Source organism: Giardia intestinalis, chromosome 1, assembly GCF_000002435.2.
Source record: "Giardia intestinalis strain WB C6 chromosome 1, whole genome shotgun sequence".
Taxonomy (NCBI): domain Eukaryota; phylum Fornicata; order Diplomonadida; family Hexamitidae; genus Giardia; species Giardia duodenalis.
In genome coordinates, this window is record NC_051856.1 from 486,920 (window position 1) to 504,458 (window position 17,539).

The 17,539-nt window shown below is 46.8% G+C and overlaps 7 protein-coding genes across 7 annotated transcripts; 1 reads left to right on the forward strand and 6 right to left on the reverse strand.

Annotated features, from left to right (window-relative positions):
• Nucleotides 1-13: 13 nt before the first annotated feature.
• GL50803_0013838 (SET domain-containing protein) lies at nucleotides 14-1,156 on the reverse strand (the record flags this gene model as incomplete). The annotated part of the gene is made up of 1 exon (XM_001707810.1): nucleotides 14-1,156. One exon carries the CDS (start codon nucleotides 1,154-1,156, stop codon nucleotides 14-16), a length of 1,143 nt encoding a protein of 380 aa, XP_001707862.1.
• Nucleotides 1,157-1,178: 22 nt separating this feature from the next.
• On the reverse strand, nucleotides 1,179-2,477 carry GL50803_0027364 (putative Diphthamide-ammonia ligase; the record flags this gene model as incomplete). Its single annotated transcript, XM_038046005.1, has 1 exon — nucleotides 1,179-2,477. The coding sequence occupies one exon, from the start codon at nucleotides 2,475-2,477 to the stop codon at nucleotides 1,179-1,181; it is 1,299 nt and encodes a 432-aa protein (XP_037901575.1).
• A 43-nt stretch (nucleotides 2,478-2,520) lies between these two features.
• Nucleotides 2,521-4,257, reverse strand: GL50803_0013836 (Calcineurin-like phosphoesterase; the record flags this gene model as incomplete). The annotated part of the gene is made up of 1 exon (XM_001707809.1): nucleotides 2,521-4,257. One exon carries the CDS (start codon nucleotides 4,255-4,257, stop codon nucleotides 2,521-2,523), a length of 1,737 nt encoding a protein of 578 aa, XP_001707861.1.
• A 14-nt stretch (nucleotides 4,258-4,271) lies between these two features.
• GL50803_00103883 (uncharacterized protein) lies at nucleotides 4,272-5,522 on the reverse strand (the record flags this gene model as incomplete). The annotated part of the gene is made up of 1 exon (XM_038045615.1): nucleotides 4,272-5,522. One exon carries the CDS (start codon nucleotides 5,520-5,522, stop codon nucleotides 4,272-4,274), a length of 1,251 nt encoding a protein of 416 aa, XP_037901576.1.
• A 28-nt stretch (nucleotides 5,523-5,550) lies between these two features.
• On the reverse strand, nucleotides 5,551-8,127 carry GL50803_0017175 (uncharacterized protein; the record flags this gene model as incomplete). The annotated part of the gene is made up of 1 exon (XM_038045904.1): nucleotides 5,551-8,127. One exon carries the CDS (start codon nucleotides 8,125-8,127, stop codon nucleotides 5,551-5,553), a length of 2,577 nt encoding a protein of 858 aa, XP_037901577.1.
• A 62-nt stretch (nucleotides 8,128-8,189) lies between these two features.
• On the forward strand, nucleotides 8,190-13,901 carry GL50803_0017174 (AMP-binding enzyme; the record flags this gene model as incomplete). Its single annotated transcript, XM_001707806.1, has 1 exon — nucleotides 8,190-13,901. One exon carries the CDS (start codon nucleotides 8,190-8,192, stop codon nucleotides 13,899-13,901), a length of 5,712 nt encoding a protein of 1,903 aa, XP_001707858.1.
• On the reverse strand, nucleotides 13,888-17,394 carry GL50803_005981 (uncharacterized protein; the record flags this gene model as incomplete). Its single annotated transcript, XM_001707805.1, has 1 exon — nucleotides 13,888-17,394. One exon carries the CDS (start codon nucleotides 17,392-17,394, stop codon nucleotides 13,888-13,890), a length of 3,507 nt encoding a protein of 1,168 aa, XP_001707857.1.
• Between the last annotated feature and the right edge of the window lie 145 nt (nucleotides 17,395-17,539).

A 17,539-nucleotide genomic window follows, 5' to 3' on the forward strand; every position in this document is an offset into this window, starting at 1 on the left:
CTCGCCACCCGTGTCACGCGTCCATAAATCCACGACAGTTTGGCGCGTTGCAAAAGCACTGCAGTCGTATGTCTCCCTCCATTTGCCGAAGGTGATAGTTATAGCAGAGCTCATCTCCGGGCGAAATGTTTTCGAGGGCACGTAGATACAGTCTATTTTCTATCACATGAACTTCACAGTTTGGTAAGCAGCTGTGATTGGCAAACCTGGCGGCGTTTCCAATGAAAGTTGCGTCTACGATGATCTCCTGGTTTGATGAAATGCTGAACATGTAAGTAGAAGTAAATCCCTTGCTGCTCAAGATGCGCTCCCTTTGGTTGGCCTGTTCCTTGTTGACAATCTCTCCCACATACTCGATGACGTTTTTTCCTCGCGGAATGTACACTAGCGCAAAGAGCCCGTGCCCGTGAATCGAAGACTTCATGACACAGCAGCTCTGACCTAGCATGAGCCTGTGGCGCTCTTTCCAGGACATTGGTGGGCCAGGACCAATCTTGGCTGCATCGTGCTTAAGGTAACAATCGGTAAAGTTCTGGAGAGACCGTTCTAGATAGCAGCTAGGAAGAAGTCGGCCTTGCTGTCTCTGTATATGCCTTATCTTGCGATTGACAAAAGCTCTCGAGAAGTATGGAGGAGTGTGCTTTTGCTGAAAGTATACCTGATAATATAGCTCTACGGCTTGATCCATTCTCATGGCCAGTCGACTAAAGTGACACTCATCACCCTCTTCTGTGTCTGGCTCTCTGCTACCGTTATCGTGCTCAGTTTCCCGTTTGACGATCTTCCACTGTGCATTCTGATATTCAAGGCAAAGCCGTCTAAAAGCTGTTGCTCGAAGAATGCGTGAGCAATGGTCAAATTTGGCAAGGCTTGCTTCTTTGAATGTGGCATAGCTTGCCTCTACCTCAGAAGGTGGTGATGTGTAAAAGACAACTATCTGGGTCCTGCCATGCCTTCTTCCTCGGATTGCTGCGTAGGTAATGCTGGACATGTACGGAGTCGAGTGGAACTCCTTTAGTGCTTTTAATGTAACTAGATGGGGATTCTGCGTGGTGGTATCGAAAGTTAGAGCTTCCCTCGGCTCGTATGTAACGCTTTGCTCCCAAATCCCTAATGCACGCAAGGAAGATAGGTTCACAGAATACAAGGGAGGCATGCTCTTTCTTAAATCTTGCAATTCACTCTAACTGTTCAGCGCACAAAGCGCAAATATGTGCAATGCATGCTTGCAAGTCGCTATCGTACTCATAGCAGAACGGCTTAGGCTCCCCCAGCGAATATCGTAACTCATATAAGCTTAGGCACGGAATGTAATGAGCCGCAATTCGGCGGAAATTTGAATTTAGCCACGGAGTAGCTAGGAGTGGACACCGAGCCACAAAAACAAATGCTGTGAACTGCTTGGCAAAGTTCCCTAGTTTGGCCTCATCAAGCTTGGGACCAAAGTAGCACAATTGTGCAGCAATGCCCTTTCTGCGGAGCACTTGCTTTAGTTCACGTGCGCCAGCCAGTGTCTCTGAGCGGGCATCCCCAATGATCAGCCCAACTGCTTCAAGTGAAAGTGGATTGATACAGTATTTCAGACGACTCTTGATGAGGTGCTTGTCATCTGCAAGCGCAGTGGAGATAAGCTTGCATATTTCAGGGGCCTCTACTGTGCTCAGCAGCGATGTCTGTGCGTCGATAAGTGTTAACTTCTCAATTGATACCTCAGAAGCAGTCGCCAGGATGGACAGGAAAAGGCGTAAGTAGCCTGGAAGTGCAAAGGACCGCACATTATCCAGAAAGTCTTCAACCATCTTAGTCCCTGCAGTGCACCCGGCATCTTCGTCGTCATCTTCTGACAGAAGAGAGTGCGACATAGCCACAGCGTGTTCTAAGGGTGTTTGCCCGTAAGACTCGACATAAATCGCGACATGCTTGATGCTTTGCTTTATATTGCCGCCTACTAATGGCAGCAGCCAGTTGTCCCCATTTACGCAGAGGCGGCGCCCCTTTGGGATTCCAGATATCCGTGCTTTCATCAAGAGGTGTTTTTCAAAGAGGAGAACGGCGTCCTCAGGGAGAGCCAGCCTGCTAGGGGCGTCTCCTTCTAAGACGTGGCCAGGATGAAGGGATGGTCGCCGTAAAAGGCCAATCAAGCTGCTCACACCGATCATCCCCTTCGATGACACATGGACCACAGGGCACACTACGGAATCATAGGCTAATGGACAATAGATATCAATAGCAATGATGACGGGCTGCTTATGGTGAAGCGCACAATCAACGTTTAGGCAGCACTCTGTGGGATGCATAATGGTAACGACTGCCCCTGGAAAGGTGGCTGTTATAAGGTTATATACAGTATCTACACAGCTGGATCCTAGAGTGTTACACTGGATGCAAGCAGTAGACCAGGTCTTGGTCGATAGCTCTGCGCGAAGTTGGACATGCCAAGGAACAATAGTCATTTTATTCGTGAAGCACTGAGGCATTTTTGAAGAGATCTGGTTTAACCTGTTCTCCACACCATTCACTCTACTTCAGAATGCTAAGTTGGAACACCTCATGTCTGGTGGAAAGCTTATAGAAATGGAAGGTCAAACTGGTGTCAGAAACATCAACTATGACGCACTGATAAAACGATGCCCCATATACAAAGTCCTTTGCCACATAGGCACTTTCGCGGATAGCAGGGCTTAGAGATGTGGCTTCCAAAGTCGACCACCGAAATTTTCCCCGTAACAAATTAGCGATTCGCTTTGGTGTCCCCCCACTGGTTCCTAGAACAACGGCATAAAACGAATGGTCTAGATAACCTAACTCACTGCAGACAGAGGTCCTATTATACACTTCAGTTAGATGACTATGGCCGACGACAAAGGCATCAACGTGATATTGACAGATGTACGGCTCGAGAAGGAGCGCAAGAGGAAGGGGCTCAGTCTGCGCCTTTGTAATGGTGTACATACTGATGTGACTCACAAGGACGCGAAACTTTATGTCTGGGCGGTTTGTGGGGGTGTATCTGACCAAGGTTGTGTTCAACCACTTAAGTTGCTCAGGACTGAAAACATGACCCAGAGGAACACCAGTAAGTTTGTGCCGTTGATAGTCCTCCATGCAATCGAGAATTAGAAACAGTGTGTTGCCATACTCAAGCGTGAGATACTGACCCTCATCGAACGGAGGAATATCACCAACTATGTCTGGGTCATAATACTTTCTAGCTGCAGGGGGGATGTACTGGAGAAGATCGTCCCAGTCCCTATAGTTTTGATCACAACTAGTCAAGCCTACACGACGCTGAACTACTTGGTGATGATTGAAGAGGTTTTTATAGTTGTTACGATCCGTCACAATGTCTAGAACGTTACGATATAGTTCGTGGTTGCCACTTGTCGCCAGGAGTGGCTTGTTCCTTAGATAGCTGAACATACCGTGGTCTGCCATCATTTGACGCCATTGAGCCATGACTGCGCCTATTGTCACAAAGTCACCGCCATGCACCACAAAATCAGGTTGCTTATCTTCCAAAAAGGACTTTAGGAGGACGTTCACACCATAGCGAGCGTGGGTGTCTGAGATTAGTGCAAACCTAAAGCCCGTTTGTGGCTTGGGCGCAATAAGATGGTAAATGCTCTTGCTGACAGTCGTTTTATAGAAGTACTTGCGGCCTGGCTGCAACCCAGACAGCCTAGAGTGATGTGTATGGTCTATAGATTCAACAGGAATTGGTAGCCACATATCTGGTTTCTCCTGAAGTCGAAAATCATCCTCAGTTACCTCAGGGCCAAAGGTGCTGTTATAAAGCCAGAGCTTATGACCGCTTTTCTCCTGGGTCACCGTGACGGGCTTATGATACCAATTAATCTGTAACGATCCTGTAGGAAGTTCATCGGCGAAGGTGAGGAACGGGGAGATGCGTGTCGGAGTTGTCGGATTAGTTATGGCGGAATAGTACAGGCCTGCAGAGACGTATACTAAGGACGACTGGATAAAAAGAACATGCGTGATCCAAGAAAGCACGGCTAGGGCGCGCTTAGATGCCTTACACCTTTGTTTATAAAGGCAATGCACACAGGATGCCAATATTATTATAACAGAAGAGTGGATGAAGATAGAAACTTGGGTGAAAAAGAGATTGGAAACTCGCCCGAAAATATCTAGCTCAAAGCTCGTAGACCCGATGAACACCATGAATCCAACGCTCATTAATAGAACGATGACTGATATTGTGATCTCCACTAGGAGTATTTGTGTCCTCCATGACATTTATTTTGGGTCTCCTAGAAAATTAGAAGGGCGCATACCATAAGAGCAGCAAGAAGGAGAACAGGTGAGAAGAGCAGTAGCGCGTTGACTATTCCTCGATGCCTAAAAGACATCTGTAAAGCTTTATAGACTGTCCTATCGCTAGATGTTTCCTTATAATAACCCAATACCAGTTCTGTCAAATGCGCCTGCCTTTCGTCAACCTCTTGGGGTGTACTATTCTGGCAGTGGAGGAGACGGACGATAGAGAAACTATTATCACAGCAAAGCATGAGAGGGGTAACCAGGTCGGTCATCTCGGGGAGAAACAGAGCAAATCCCAAGACAACACCGAGTTGAGTTAGATATACCTCTGAGATCTGCTCAGGGTCTCCCCTTGTTTGGAGCCGCACGGTTATGCACATGCTGCGGTTCTTGCATAGGGTTTTTTGCTGTTGTCCGTAAAGCATGACTTTGCGCCCGGGGCTGTACTCTATGCTCATTCTGCTATGGAGATGTTTCTGCTGATACAGGTGGCAGGGAAACACCTGTCTCCGAAATATCTCGTCAGCCTGTTGAATAGCAGGATACGATACCCTTAGCACATATACTCTAGGAACATTTGTTTGGAGAAATGTTTGATTCTTTCCACATGCGCCCTTGTAGATGGAAAGTGCTGCTCGTTTTTCGCCTTTGGTTACTGTTGATATCTTGGCCAGTGATATCGGGTCTATAGGTCTATAAATTTGACAAGTTTCGAGGAGGTTGTCTGGATTATCGCCACGGTTGAAGTCATAAATATGGATTTTCAAGTTGGCACTAGCCCGTAAGTACTCAAGTACCGATGGGCTGCACAGATTTAATAAGCTGTTGGGCTCTGTAATTATTTGTGCATTTCTTATTATCAATATCTCCATGCACTCGTCAGTGAAGAATCTCTCATGGCATTGGTCGTCATCTTTCCTCAAAGTGTGGATTGAATTTTCGAGCGATTCATGAAGATTACTGTTCTTTGCCTGTAGACCTACAGCTGGCTCGGGTGCTATAATCAAGGATACAAAGCCCAGTTCTACCCTATATGCACCACCTTCTGCTTGTAAAATCCGTGACTTCACATCCAGACTAAGAGTAGCACATTCATAGATTTCATGCATTGGCTGTTGATTACCAGTTGTTACAGATTCTGTGCTTGCGATAGCAGTACTCAAGCCCAACGAAAGGGCATGGTCTGCAACTGCAATTGCCTTTGAGCCACTGCCGATAACAAGCACATCAACTTTGCGCATGAATCTTTTTCTTCCGCTAGTCTACAGTCTAGTCGTCACCGATAACCTTTGACCCACGGACTAATGGGTGCAACCCCTTGAGGCGCTGCTGAACAGACACTGTCCGGTATTTATCTACATTAGTACTTGAAAGGCATAGTCGCATCATAGCCTGGCGAATATCCTCTCTGTAGTCCTCACTGCCCCACTTATGCTTGCTACTTGTTTGAAGGCGTTCTTGGTGCGATATGACCCGAGCATTCGGCTCTGCGCTATCACCATGCTTTACAGTAGGTGATACAAAGGATTCTTTTGGAGTTGTCGGTCTTGGTTGAAGGCGAGGTCTCGGAGTACTCATGGCTTTCCGTTGATGGAGTGTAGCTTTTGTGGTGTGATGGATTGAGTCTCTAGATCCCATAGCTCGGTTGCTCTGTCTAATAAAATTGCTCCCAACCCTCTCTGATGATCTAGATTGGCCACGAGAGGAGGCGGTTATAGGTGTAAGTGTCGCAGGGCAAGCGCTGCTTATAGTTGGATGCATGTCATGCACTAGCGATGGATGGTTATAGTTAGTGGTCGCGTTAATTGTCCGCGTAGATCCAGATGAGCAGCACCGCTTACCCTCTTCATTCTTACTTACGGTTAGGGTTTCCTCGAAGAGCTGCTCCAACTGTATAAGGCTGACACGCAAGTTCTTTCTTGCAGGGGTTATGGATATTCGCCCAGAAGTAATCAAGTACTTCCTCGGCCGTTCTTGCACAGGTCTCATAGTGGAGTTCAATGACCTGCTCATTCCACTGGGCCCGCATCCTGTTGAAGAGTCGTGGGTCAATAGCGACGTGTGCACTTTCTTAAGTGAGTGGCACTCTAATTTAGCCAATTTGATAGAATCCTCTTCGGACTCAGATAGGAGTTTGAAGCTTGCTACGTCAAAAATTGGGTCGTGGCAGGGCATGGGGCGAATGCAGGATCTAGATGAAGGAGTCGATCTGCAGCGTCGTCTAGTAGTATTCTCCTCTACACCGTTTTTGCCGGGCCTAGCTTTTACTCCGGATTCTACAGTGATATCTGTGAGGTGAAGCAATGAAACTGTGCTAGTTTCATGAATACTATTACGCGTTGCTACGGCTATAAGAGGTTGGAGTGCACTAGACTCTAGTGCAGGTTCTTGGGTCTCAATGCGCGAGTTGAGTATACAAAGCTGCTCTGGCTCAAAGTTCTGCACGGAGTATTCCAGTTGGCGCGTTGACGGATCGCATCGTGCAGAAGAACACTCTGGTAAGGCAAAATCCATGTGGATGTTATCCGTTGTGCTTCGGACGGAAGACTTTCCTGGCTCAATTGCGTTAGTTGGCAGTTTGAGATGAGTGATGTTGTACTGTGTCTCTAGAGACAGAGGACGTCTGGCGGATGTCCCGGTGGACCCATCACTGTCTCGCTTCAGTCTTGAAGATAGCCCAGGATCGTATTTTAAGTCTGACTCGTTGCCATCTACGTAATTGATGGGAACTATTTGCATATTAGAAAGTGTGGTGGTGTCTATATTGTTCTTTGTATCGCTAAAGCCTCGGGGTAGCGCCAACAAAGGTACTGGTCTTGCTAATTGTGCCTGTCTTCTCTCAGTGCAAGCTTTTATATCACCGCTACTCAGGGCAGTGCTACGATTTGGTGGTATTTCCAGTTCACCAGCTTGTTGTTTGGTGGCATTTAATGTTGAGAGAGGTGGGAGGCGAGCAGAGAGTGGTGCAGTGGGTGTTACTGTAGTGTGTGAGGATGACGCATCTAACGAATCAGCGGTGGAGATAACAGACGACTCTGCGTGCGTAAGGTAGTGGAGATGCGGTGAGCACATAGATGTGATTTGCTTAGTGGCTTGACTGTCCTCGCTCAAATGGGCTTGCGGAGCTACGATGGGTGAGTCTCTCAAGGGTATCACATGAAGAAAGCGCGGGGTGATGCAGCTGCTCTCCAGTTCAGAATCGAAAATGCTGTCAGGGTGTTTCAGCACCACCTTAGCGCTTAAACACCGAGAAAGTTTAACTAGAGCGTTAGAAAAGTTACACTTCTCTCTTGTAAATAGCGTATCTGCATTGCATGGAGGATCTAAGGCCGTTGCTGGGCGTAGAATATGCTCTTTCCGTTCCGGAATTGGAGACATTTGCAGTGATGACAGATGAGGAAGAGACTCCAGCACTTGACAAGAATCCATAGATGATTGAATCAATGGAGGAGGCTTTTGTGCTGAGGTCTGAGGGGGAGACGAGGTTGCCATGTTGATAATGCTAAGCAGGAGAGACTCTGGGTCTCTGAGGAGGCACTCGCTTGTGGCGGTCGTAGTGCAGTTACTGATAGTCCCTGTATCTAGGAAAGGTGTAAGAACTGGCTGAGGATTGGACTGCAAGGGTTTGCTATGACACTGCTCTATGCTCCTCTCGGCTTGCTGTGTCAAAGAATGAAGTGTTCTGCAACACGGGGACCGCTTTGGGGAAGGATTTGTTTCTCCCACTGATAGGGGTGGCTCGTGGTCCGGAGTAGAGACATGTCTACGCTGCTCTTCTGTGTTATCTAAGGATATCTGAGCCTTTATATTTGTTTCTCTAATGTCTGTGCTCTCATCTAAGAGCATAGAACCCTTTTCTTTTACCCCATGAAAAAATACTTATCCTCAAACTACCCTTTACCTGACAGATGCCGGGAGATGTCACCAAGACAGTGGTCCTTCATAGAAACCAGAGACTGCGTCAGGTATATCTCGATGTTCCATCTGTTTTAACGAACTCCCCTACCTCTAGACACCTAGATGAGCACCAGGAAATAAATGTTCGTTCCACCACCCTTGCTAATTTCAGAGAGGCGGCATCAAAGTGGAAGGACATGCCCTTTCTTTCCTTCCGCAGCGGACTTTCGTGTACAGCTAAGAACCAGATCCCGGCGTACCAGGCTGTTACATATGCAGAGGCAGATCAGATGGTGAACCACTTGGCAGCAGCGCTCAAGTACGTCGGCCTCTCATACCAGAAAAAGGTCGGCCTCTTGGGGGACACATCCCCTCTGATGCTCATGTCTGACCTTGCAATCACCTCTCTGGGGGGTATATCTGTTTCCATACCATCCTTTCTTTCGTATGATAACATAGTGTATGCAATTAACCATTCCGGAGTGCGTGTGCTTTTAACGCAGGCTCAGTTCTTACCAATGATTCTAGGCACCTCGAATCACTGCCCTTTCTTGAAGCTTGTTCTTACATTCGATCAAGTTATTGATGACATTGATCTTCTTCCTAAGGCAGTGAAGGTCTATGCTCAGCTTAGTGAAAACCAGCATCTATTGCATGATGCAGACGAAGATGAAGAGAACTCTCTCTCTGAGAACGTCATCGATAGATCATATCTAGAGAATATTGCAGACAAGAGTAACATCGCTGTCGAGGCCGTGTTAGAGTCTACAAAGGAGTATGAGGATGAACAGAAGCAGGCAAGGGAAGGCGCTCTTGTGGAGGTCGAAAGATGCCTTAATGAGGACGATACCCTAACTGAGGAAGAGCTGGACTCTCAAAGGAACTCTGTTATAGCAGCTCATTTCAATAACGTTAATCCTCTGAATCCGACGGCGTTGAAGATACCAGAGAGCAAGGTAACAGACGAGCTAACGAAGCAGATCATCATCCGTGCGCAGATGACAGACATCCAGTCCAGATTTACCACTCCCCTAACAGCTTTGAAGCTCTCCCAAATCTATCAAAAGAAAACATGTGGCCAAATTCTTTCTAAGGAGCTATACAATCTAGTATCAAACTTGCGAACAAAGGAGTGTTCGTTGGATGCTGCTAAGGATTGCATTAACAGTCCGCTTTATCTAAGCCATCTGGACAATCTCAACATCATTCAGCTGGATCAGCTTTTGGAGCTGACTAAGAGAAATCCATACACAGCTTCTGATGACTATCAAGTGGACCCTACCGATGTCTGGTCAATCTCGTATTCAGAGGTAGGATACACCTCCAAGTACTCCTCTATAGACTATTTCTTTGGGACTTGCAACAGAAAGCTATGGGACCCAAATCAGTCCTCTGCCAATGCTAAAGCTGATCCACGCCCTGCGAAGAAGTTTAGTCAATTCAACCTGTTACTGAGTGGACATCCTGTCAAGGCAAGCGTCTATTCACACAGTTGTTTCCTCGCTGCAATAAGGTCTCACTTTTACCATCACTTTCCATACAATACAGCAACCTTTTCCCAAGTACACTCTAGCTATTACTGTCATCTGCCATACAATTCCCTTTTCGAGAGAATTATGGAACATGGAGCTATAACACGAGGGTACCGCCTGGTCTTTCACACAGGTCAGTTTCGCTATCTATTTTCCGACATGCTGCTGGGAAGACCGACAATCTTCGCTGCGTCTCCTCGGTTTTTCAAAAAACTGCACCAGTACTTAGTCGAGTTCCTGACCAAGGTGAGCGCCAACAAAAAGAAGGCCTTTGAAAAGACATACAATGCGCGGCTTGCAAAGCTCAGCTCTATATACGCAGCCATGGAGAGAGCTCACTCACTTGTCTATATGCTGGATACTATAGAGTATTTTGAGGAGAAGTTCATGGACATCCACACTCGCAATATTGAAGCGGTTATGCAAGCAACCAATAGCGAGCTATCCTACAATCTTCATCGCTCTGCGTTCACTTTGGCGCCAAGCTATAAGACTGTCCTCGACATTACAAGCCCCTCATACAGAAACAAGGCCAAGCACAAGAGAGCTCAGAGTTACGTTGACGCGCACCATTATGAGCAAAAGCAGGCCATGTCACTTCAACCAGAAAAGAAGCATACTCTAGACCAGTTGGGAGTTGAGCTAAGCCCGCAGCTAGACTTCAAGAATCAGCAGTTTACTGACATCATCGAGCCCTGGATCGTCTCTAGCAACCCGCGCACACGAGCCCTTCATACCTTCAGAATAGCTAGTGAGGATATTGGTGGAGGGGACGCCGGTTGCGATTTCTCTAGGCTCACACGTCTTCGTAAGATTGGAAGCAGAGACATCAACATTTCGAGCCTGCAAGGAGAGTCAATGGAGAGCAGCGAGCAGACGGACAAGGAGAAGAAATTCAACAAGTACATGCAGGCTATTGTCAATAAAGTGAGCGCTCCCCTTTCCACCACAGTTAAAGAGTTTGTTCCACCAGAGGACAGTATCAAAATAAGTCGGAGCAAGGCAAAACTAAATGCATCATCGATTCCGTTGCTTCCGCGGAACATACTGATGTGCAGTGACGAGAGTGATGCAAGCAGTCACAGCGAGATTAGCGAAAGCAGCACAAAACCCATAGAGTCTGCAGCTCTGCCGCCGGAAGCACCTGTTGAAAAGCTCCAGCACAATACGCCTGGACTAATGGAAGGCTCTCCGTTTAAGATGCAGCGCTATGGATCCAGTTATGAATGGCAGTACTATGAACATCTCAAAAACAAGGAGCCATCCTCCGTCACTGGAGATACAGAGTCTAGTCGTAGCGAAATGGGAACCTCACATTCAGTCGGAATTTCGTCTAAGCATGAGTCGGAGGGAATCGCTACCACAGAGGTGTCATATACAATTACTAGCGCCTCCCATTCCAGACCAGATGCAGAGGCAAAACACACAGGGGCTCAGCTCACTGAAGTGCGAAAACGAACACGCTCCTCACACAATGAGGCCTTGTCAGTGATTCACCTGAACGCCTCCCCTTCTCTTGAAGAGACCTTTGCGCAGAAGGAAGGCAAGTCCAAGCAAACTTCTATTAAGCAAAGAAAGGAACTAAATAAGCTGCACAGGCAACAGCAGAAGAATATGAGCAAGGTCGTGAAGGATAAGACAACCGTCACTAAGGAGCTTAATCGACTGCATTTTGAGAACAATTTAAAGGTAGCACTAAGATCTTCTCCAGCAGAATCTCCTGTCATCAAACGCGTTCAGGATCTCTTCGGCGGCAGCCTGGAGTTTATTATTTCTAATAGCGTTATAGACAACGTTGATACTTGGGAGTTTCTTCGAACCATACTGGGTTGCCACGGATGTCAATTGGTTGGCTATAGTGAGCTAACAGGTGGCGGCCTTTACAACGAGGTGCACGATAGCTCATTGAACTGGAGCCTAGGAAGGTCGGGAGTCGGCGTCAAGTGCAAAATTGTTGATCTTTCTGAAGGATGGTTCCCAGATATTCTCACGCGGCTAGTTCTTGATAGCGTGACACCATCTCTTCACACTGTGAGCCGCAAACTATACATACAGCGCTATAACAAACTGCAAGAGATGATTGCGAATGGTATGCCACGCTTCATAGACACACAGTTGGGTGAGTTGTGCCTTGCAGGCCGTATGCTCAGCTTGGGGTATTATGCTGGCGACGCTCTTTATCAGTACGCTAAAAGCTTTAAGCCGTCTCCTCGGGATTGCGTCCAATCTACTACTATGGAAAGCTTTAGCACCACGACTAACGTTTCTATGTCCGAAGGAGGGGTTGCTGATTTTCCCTGCAAATCTAGCGAATTAAATATTACGACTCCCCGACGGCTTTCCTCGGGCGGTCTTTCTGAAAATAAAGTCTGCCAGAAGGAAGAGTCAGATCGCAGCAGTCAGTTTTCTACAATGGATTGCACGTCCATCAATTCTACCCCATCGTGGCTGGATGCAGAAGTTGACCATGGAATTGCCGTCAGAACAAAGGAGAAGCTTCTTAAACAGGCAGCCCGGCGCAAATCTATGATTATTGCCAGGAAGAATGCAAGTGCCTTGGGCTTAAGTACTTCTAATCTCAAGCAAACGACTGCATCAGAAAGCGATCCGTTTAGCGGGTCAGTATATACAATCGGCGGTATTGCAGGGCAAAGCGCCTCACAAACAATATTGGGTGTTCCTCTCATAAATCTTTTATCGTCGTCATCCTCGGGACCGCCCAAGACCACATCTGCACGGCGTATGTCATCAACGAGTACAAATTCGACACTGGCAGCTGATATTGCATCTGTCAACCAGACGTTTGTTCCTACCATCATGACGCCTGCAACAACCAACCCGTTTTCTGCCCCGCTCAACTATAATCAGACGGCATACTCTAGTAACGCCTCGCTGAATATTAAGAGTTACAAAAGTACCACTAAAGGGAATGAGCACATAGATCAATCTCTAGCCCTGAAACCAGTCTTTCCGCCCGAAAGGCCTCCAGCCAACCTATCGTTGCCTATTTTGGAGTCGCAGTGCTCAAATATGCTATCGTTGGCATCCATGCATGGAGTTTCGGGGCGGTCTTCGCTACATGCCAGATCAGTGTCTCCCCAGATTCCTTTACTTGAGCCGTCTACATCGTGCTGCACAGGCGGCCAGACTACCAATGATGTCTCCATTGACATGCCATCGCAGCAGGGTCTTGTGGTGCTAAATCCACCGCAGCAATCCATTTACGAATGCATCATTGATCCCACAGATGAGGATGGCTACTACCACACGGGCGACATGGTCGAATTCGAGCAGCTTAGCGGGCGGATTATATACCGTGGGACTGTTCGTGACTATCTAGACAGACACGTGTATGCAATTATAGAGCGTTTTCTGATCGAAGAAGAGCTTATTTCGCCTGAGCAGCGGGACAGGGATCCAGACACTCTCTCGTCCACGCTTCTGTCTCCTGAAGAGCTGAGCTTGTGCTCCAGACCAAGCAAGGTGCCGGCAGACATGTGGACAAAAGGCAAGCTTGTCGCCATGCATATGCGCAAGCAGCTCTGTGCAAACCTCCACATGACATTTAAGCTGTCTTCTTCGCACTATCTAAATATAGGGTTAATAGAAGAGCTGATTGTATCGGAGATACCTTATGTTATTGACGTTTTACTTTACACATTCGATGGTGCCTCTAGGCCGATGGCGTTCCTTTACGTCAAGGGATTTGCACTACTAGAAGCTCTTGAGCAGGGGGGAATTCGTTTAAATGCAGTTGAGAGCGGTGAGGCAGACTTCTCTGTTGATAAATTTACTAATTCGAAGACAATAATATATGCAACTCTTGGCAAAATGCACGGAGAAAACAAGGACAAGCTGACAAGCTTTCTAAAGGGGACATCAAAAGGGCCTCAGATACCCAGGTATGTGATGCGAGTGTCGCACTGTGCATTTCTCTCTATCGTAGACAATGCCCGCATTTTAACGTACATCCGCTCCGATATAAGGATGGTTCTTCGGGACAGGAATCTTTCCAGATACTTCGCACCCATGTACATCGTGTATGTGACCAACTCAGACATGCTATTGACAGAGCCAAAGCTACGCACCATAACCGGAAAGCGAAACAGGGAGTCGTTTCTTAAGAAGTTCAGTGGTGACATTGCGAGGTACAAGCAAGATGAGGGTGTGCCAGAGCTTATCTTCCATTGATCAGGTTGGCCCTCAAGAAGTCCAGGGTCTCTTTGGCGGAGAGCCCAAACAGCTGCGCAGCGGACTCTATCTTCTCATTATTTTTTTCAGTCCATGCCCAGTGACTGGCATCAAGCGAAAATAGCACCACACTATTTGAAGAATAATATGAAGACGACCATCTATTGGTTAAGCTGGGCTCAGAAGACATCGCCATCATTATAACCTTTTGTGGAATCACCTTCAGAAAGGTAAAATCGGAATGCTTTCTGGCAGATGTATTAAGCTTATCCATGCAGAGCTGCATTCTTCTACGAACAGACGACATGGTCGTCTCAGGCTTAACTCCAAAGTAGTGCGAGGTGTCAGCTACTGCAATCCAAAATCTTGTTATCAGAAAGTGTATAGTGGTGGCGTCACGGAACTTTTCGTTGTCCATGACGCACTCCATGAAGTTCGCCACCGGGGTACTGATGATGTCTCCAGCTTCCTTTAAAATCCCTTTAACCTTGTTGCGGAGAGAGACATAGCTTTCTTCCGACCACTCGGTAGGGAGCTCGAGGCCTGTGTATACAGAAGTACCCATGACGCTTCTCTGCAGTTCATTGCAGTCCAGAGACTGGAACTGAAGGGACTGCTGAGAGTAAGAGTCCTGACTAGACACATACGTAGACGCCTTAACACATGCAAATGCTGTTCGTGCCGCGTCCCCCGTGGAGAGCACAAGGCGGAGAATTAGCATTAGAATGAGTTGTACGCGCAAGGGATTAGCTGAAAGCTCTTCCGGATTCTTCGCTATATACATGCTAGCTATAGTATTTGCAAACTCTGCCATAGAGCTTATGACCTCACTAACTGCGCTAGTCACCATATCTGTGCTCATCATTACATGGGCTTGCACAGACATGCACATGCTGATTGAATAGTAAGATGCTATAAGCTCTAGAATGTATGCAGAAAGAGCTACCAATTCGCTGTCATTCGCAAATAGTAGATCCACAAAATAGGCCTTAAGTCTGTATATCTTCTCTGTCAAGGGCTTAAATTTGGTTGGGTCCGTGTAGGGGAATGTTATCAGGTGGTTAGATATGCATATGATCTTCCCAATAGGTCTCCTATCGTTGGTGGTGAGGATGTCCTGAATGAATCCAAGAAGAGTATTAAACGCTAGCTTAATAAGGGAAGAATCGAACAGTCTCATGCAGATGCTAGACCTTATGCATGGAGACGCAAACTGAAGCTGCATTAGCGCATTCATAATCTCATTGTATCTCCCACAAAGTGCTGTGCGTACAAAGTGTATGGCATCGGCCCGTGAAAAGATCTCTTGGAGAAACCTTTCCAGGGCTTCCTTTCTCACTTTGTTTATTAGTGCGTCCTTTAGCGACAAACCCTCTTTTCCTTTTACTGTCGTAAACTTTAACCAGTAATCGGCGCTTAGTATCATTTCAAACAAGGTCTTCTTGAAGAATTGATGCTTTAGTATAGCCTCTAGAAGATCAGCATTATTAGAAATATGTGTAAACACTTTTGAAAAGAGAAGGTATATGTCTCTGCGCTGCCTATGGGTGAATGGTGGAGACTCGTCGGCAATTTCACCGAGAAAGTAGCAATTAACCAACTTAGTTATTATTGCGTCGCGCTTGAGGAAGGAGATAACGCGCGGCTCAACCTCAGTCAGCTGATTAAGTGCATCGAGGGAAAGGAGCAACGTGAACACCTTGTCGGTATTGATGCACTTATCTATGTCGTCGTAATTATTGGCATTAGTGATCGCATCCAGGTAAGGCGTGGATGGACAAACCTCCTCCTTAGTAACTCCAGGAACTTGTAGATCATTGCCTCCATAGTATAAGTTGATCTCTTCCATACACTTGTAACTCAATAGAGTCCGAAGCCGTTTCTTTCTAGATATCATGTTTGATATGGCAGATCTTGTCTTCGGCAATGTATGCCCATGCGAGACAATAGGTGACTCCTCGGTAGCCTTGTGAGCAAAATCGTTAAAGAACACCAGCTCACAGTCTGCAAGCAGGTGCTTGGAGTCTCCGTCTTTGAAAGCATCATTCTTGCTCTTCTTATTTGCGCCAGAAGTCTTAGACAGCTCACTTGCAGCTGCTTTCACTGCTGATAAACCTCGACAAATGCCCTCATAAAGGAGACGGGTAGGCATCGGGACGTCGACCACTGTGTCTAGGGTATTCGATGCTTCCATTCCATATGGAACGGGCGTCAATGCTGAAGTAGAGTGTTGCTCTTTGAACAGAGAAAAAGTCCTGGCTGAAAGGACATCCCTAGCTGTCGTATCCTCATTGAATGTCTGGTTATCCACAGGGGATTCGCTCATTTTAGATATTGACTGGAGCGACGGGTCCGGCGAGTCCTGGGAGAATGTAAGAAGCTCATCGGACGGAGCGCTTGGCAATGGCACCTCGCATGAGCCGTAACTGTGAGTGTGCTTATCAGTGACAGAGCTGTGGCAGCTTGTGCTCGTCTTAAGAGGAAACGGATAGGTGGGTTGGCGGCCCTGTTGACGCAAAGCCGCAGCCTCTGAGAGATGCCTGCACTTGAGGCTATGAATATTTATACATGGCTTTGCCCTATAGGCTGCAAGCTTTCTGACAAAACTCTTTAGACACTTGATTTCGTTCTTTTTAACCTGAACTATGTTCTTATCTATACCGGACACATGTGTAATGACATCAGCAAATTTAGTGATCAGCGAGACGACTGTCTCTGATGTGGTCTCGTTCAAACGCTTTACAGAGTCGATCTTTATACTAGAGTCCTGCAATGGATAGTATTGAGGCAACTTGATGCATCCATCACTATTAAAATAAATCGACTCGGCAGTTAGTCTCGGAGAACACCACATGCAAGAGGAAAATGTGCCATCTTTGTACTTATTAAGAACATCTACCGCAAGAATGAGCTGCGCCGAGCAATCCCAGAAAACTTCTGTTGAAAAGCGCTCCGGATATATAGTGTAATAGAGTTGCAGCTGGCTGAGAGAGGGGCCTGTAGGTTGCTCTATCAAAAGATGCAGCTTTTCCTCCTGGCCTTTGCTAGAAAAATATGCCATATCTCTGTGCCGAACAAGGTTTGGATGGATGACAGCACAAGATTGAAAAAGGTAAAAGAGAAGCAAATTATAATCTGGATCATTGACCTGGAGATTGATTTCCTTCCATTGAAAAATAAGCTCAGAAGCATCTAGTTTGCGACTATTGTCAACCTCGGTAAACAAGTCTTCAAGTCCCTGATAGTCCTGAGCTGTAAGTTCTGAGAAGCAGGGTAAGTGCCCTAGGCTACCAGAAGCCTTACTTATATCTGAATTCCTTGAGGTGGGTACAGATGAAAGAATGTTTTGGGGTCGTGGAGTTTTTATAGACTTTGTAAAAGAGGATGAGGTCTGAGTAGAATTAGTTGGAAGCGATAGCTGGACCACTGGAAGATTCGTCTCGCCTTTGTAAGGAGACAAGTCGGAAGCCTTGGCTACGGAGGCATGATTCATAGTTTTGAACAGGACAATTTTTGTTTTTGAGACCTACACGTCTTAGAGATAGGGTGCCTGTTCAGTGATCTCTGTCTCTACTGACTTCTGACCCAATGAAGCACTGCAGTGGCCTGCGTGGTCCTCGATTGAGCCCGTAATAAAA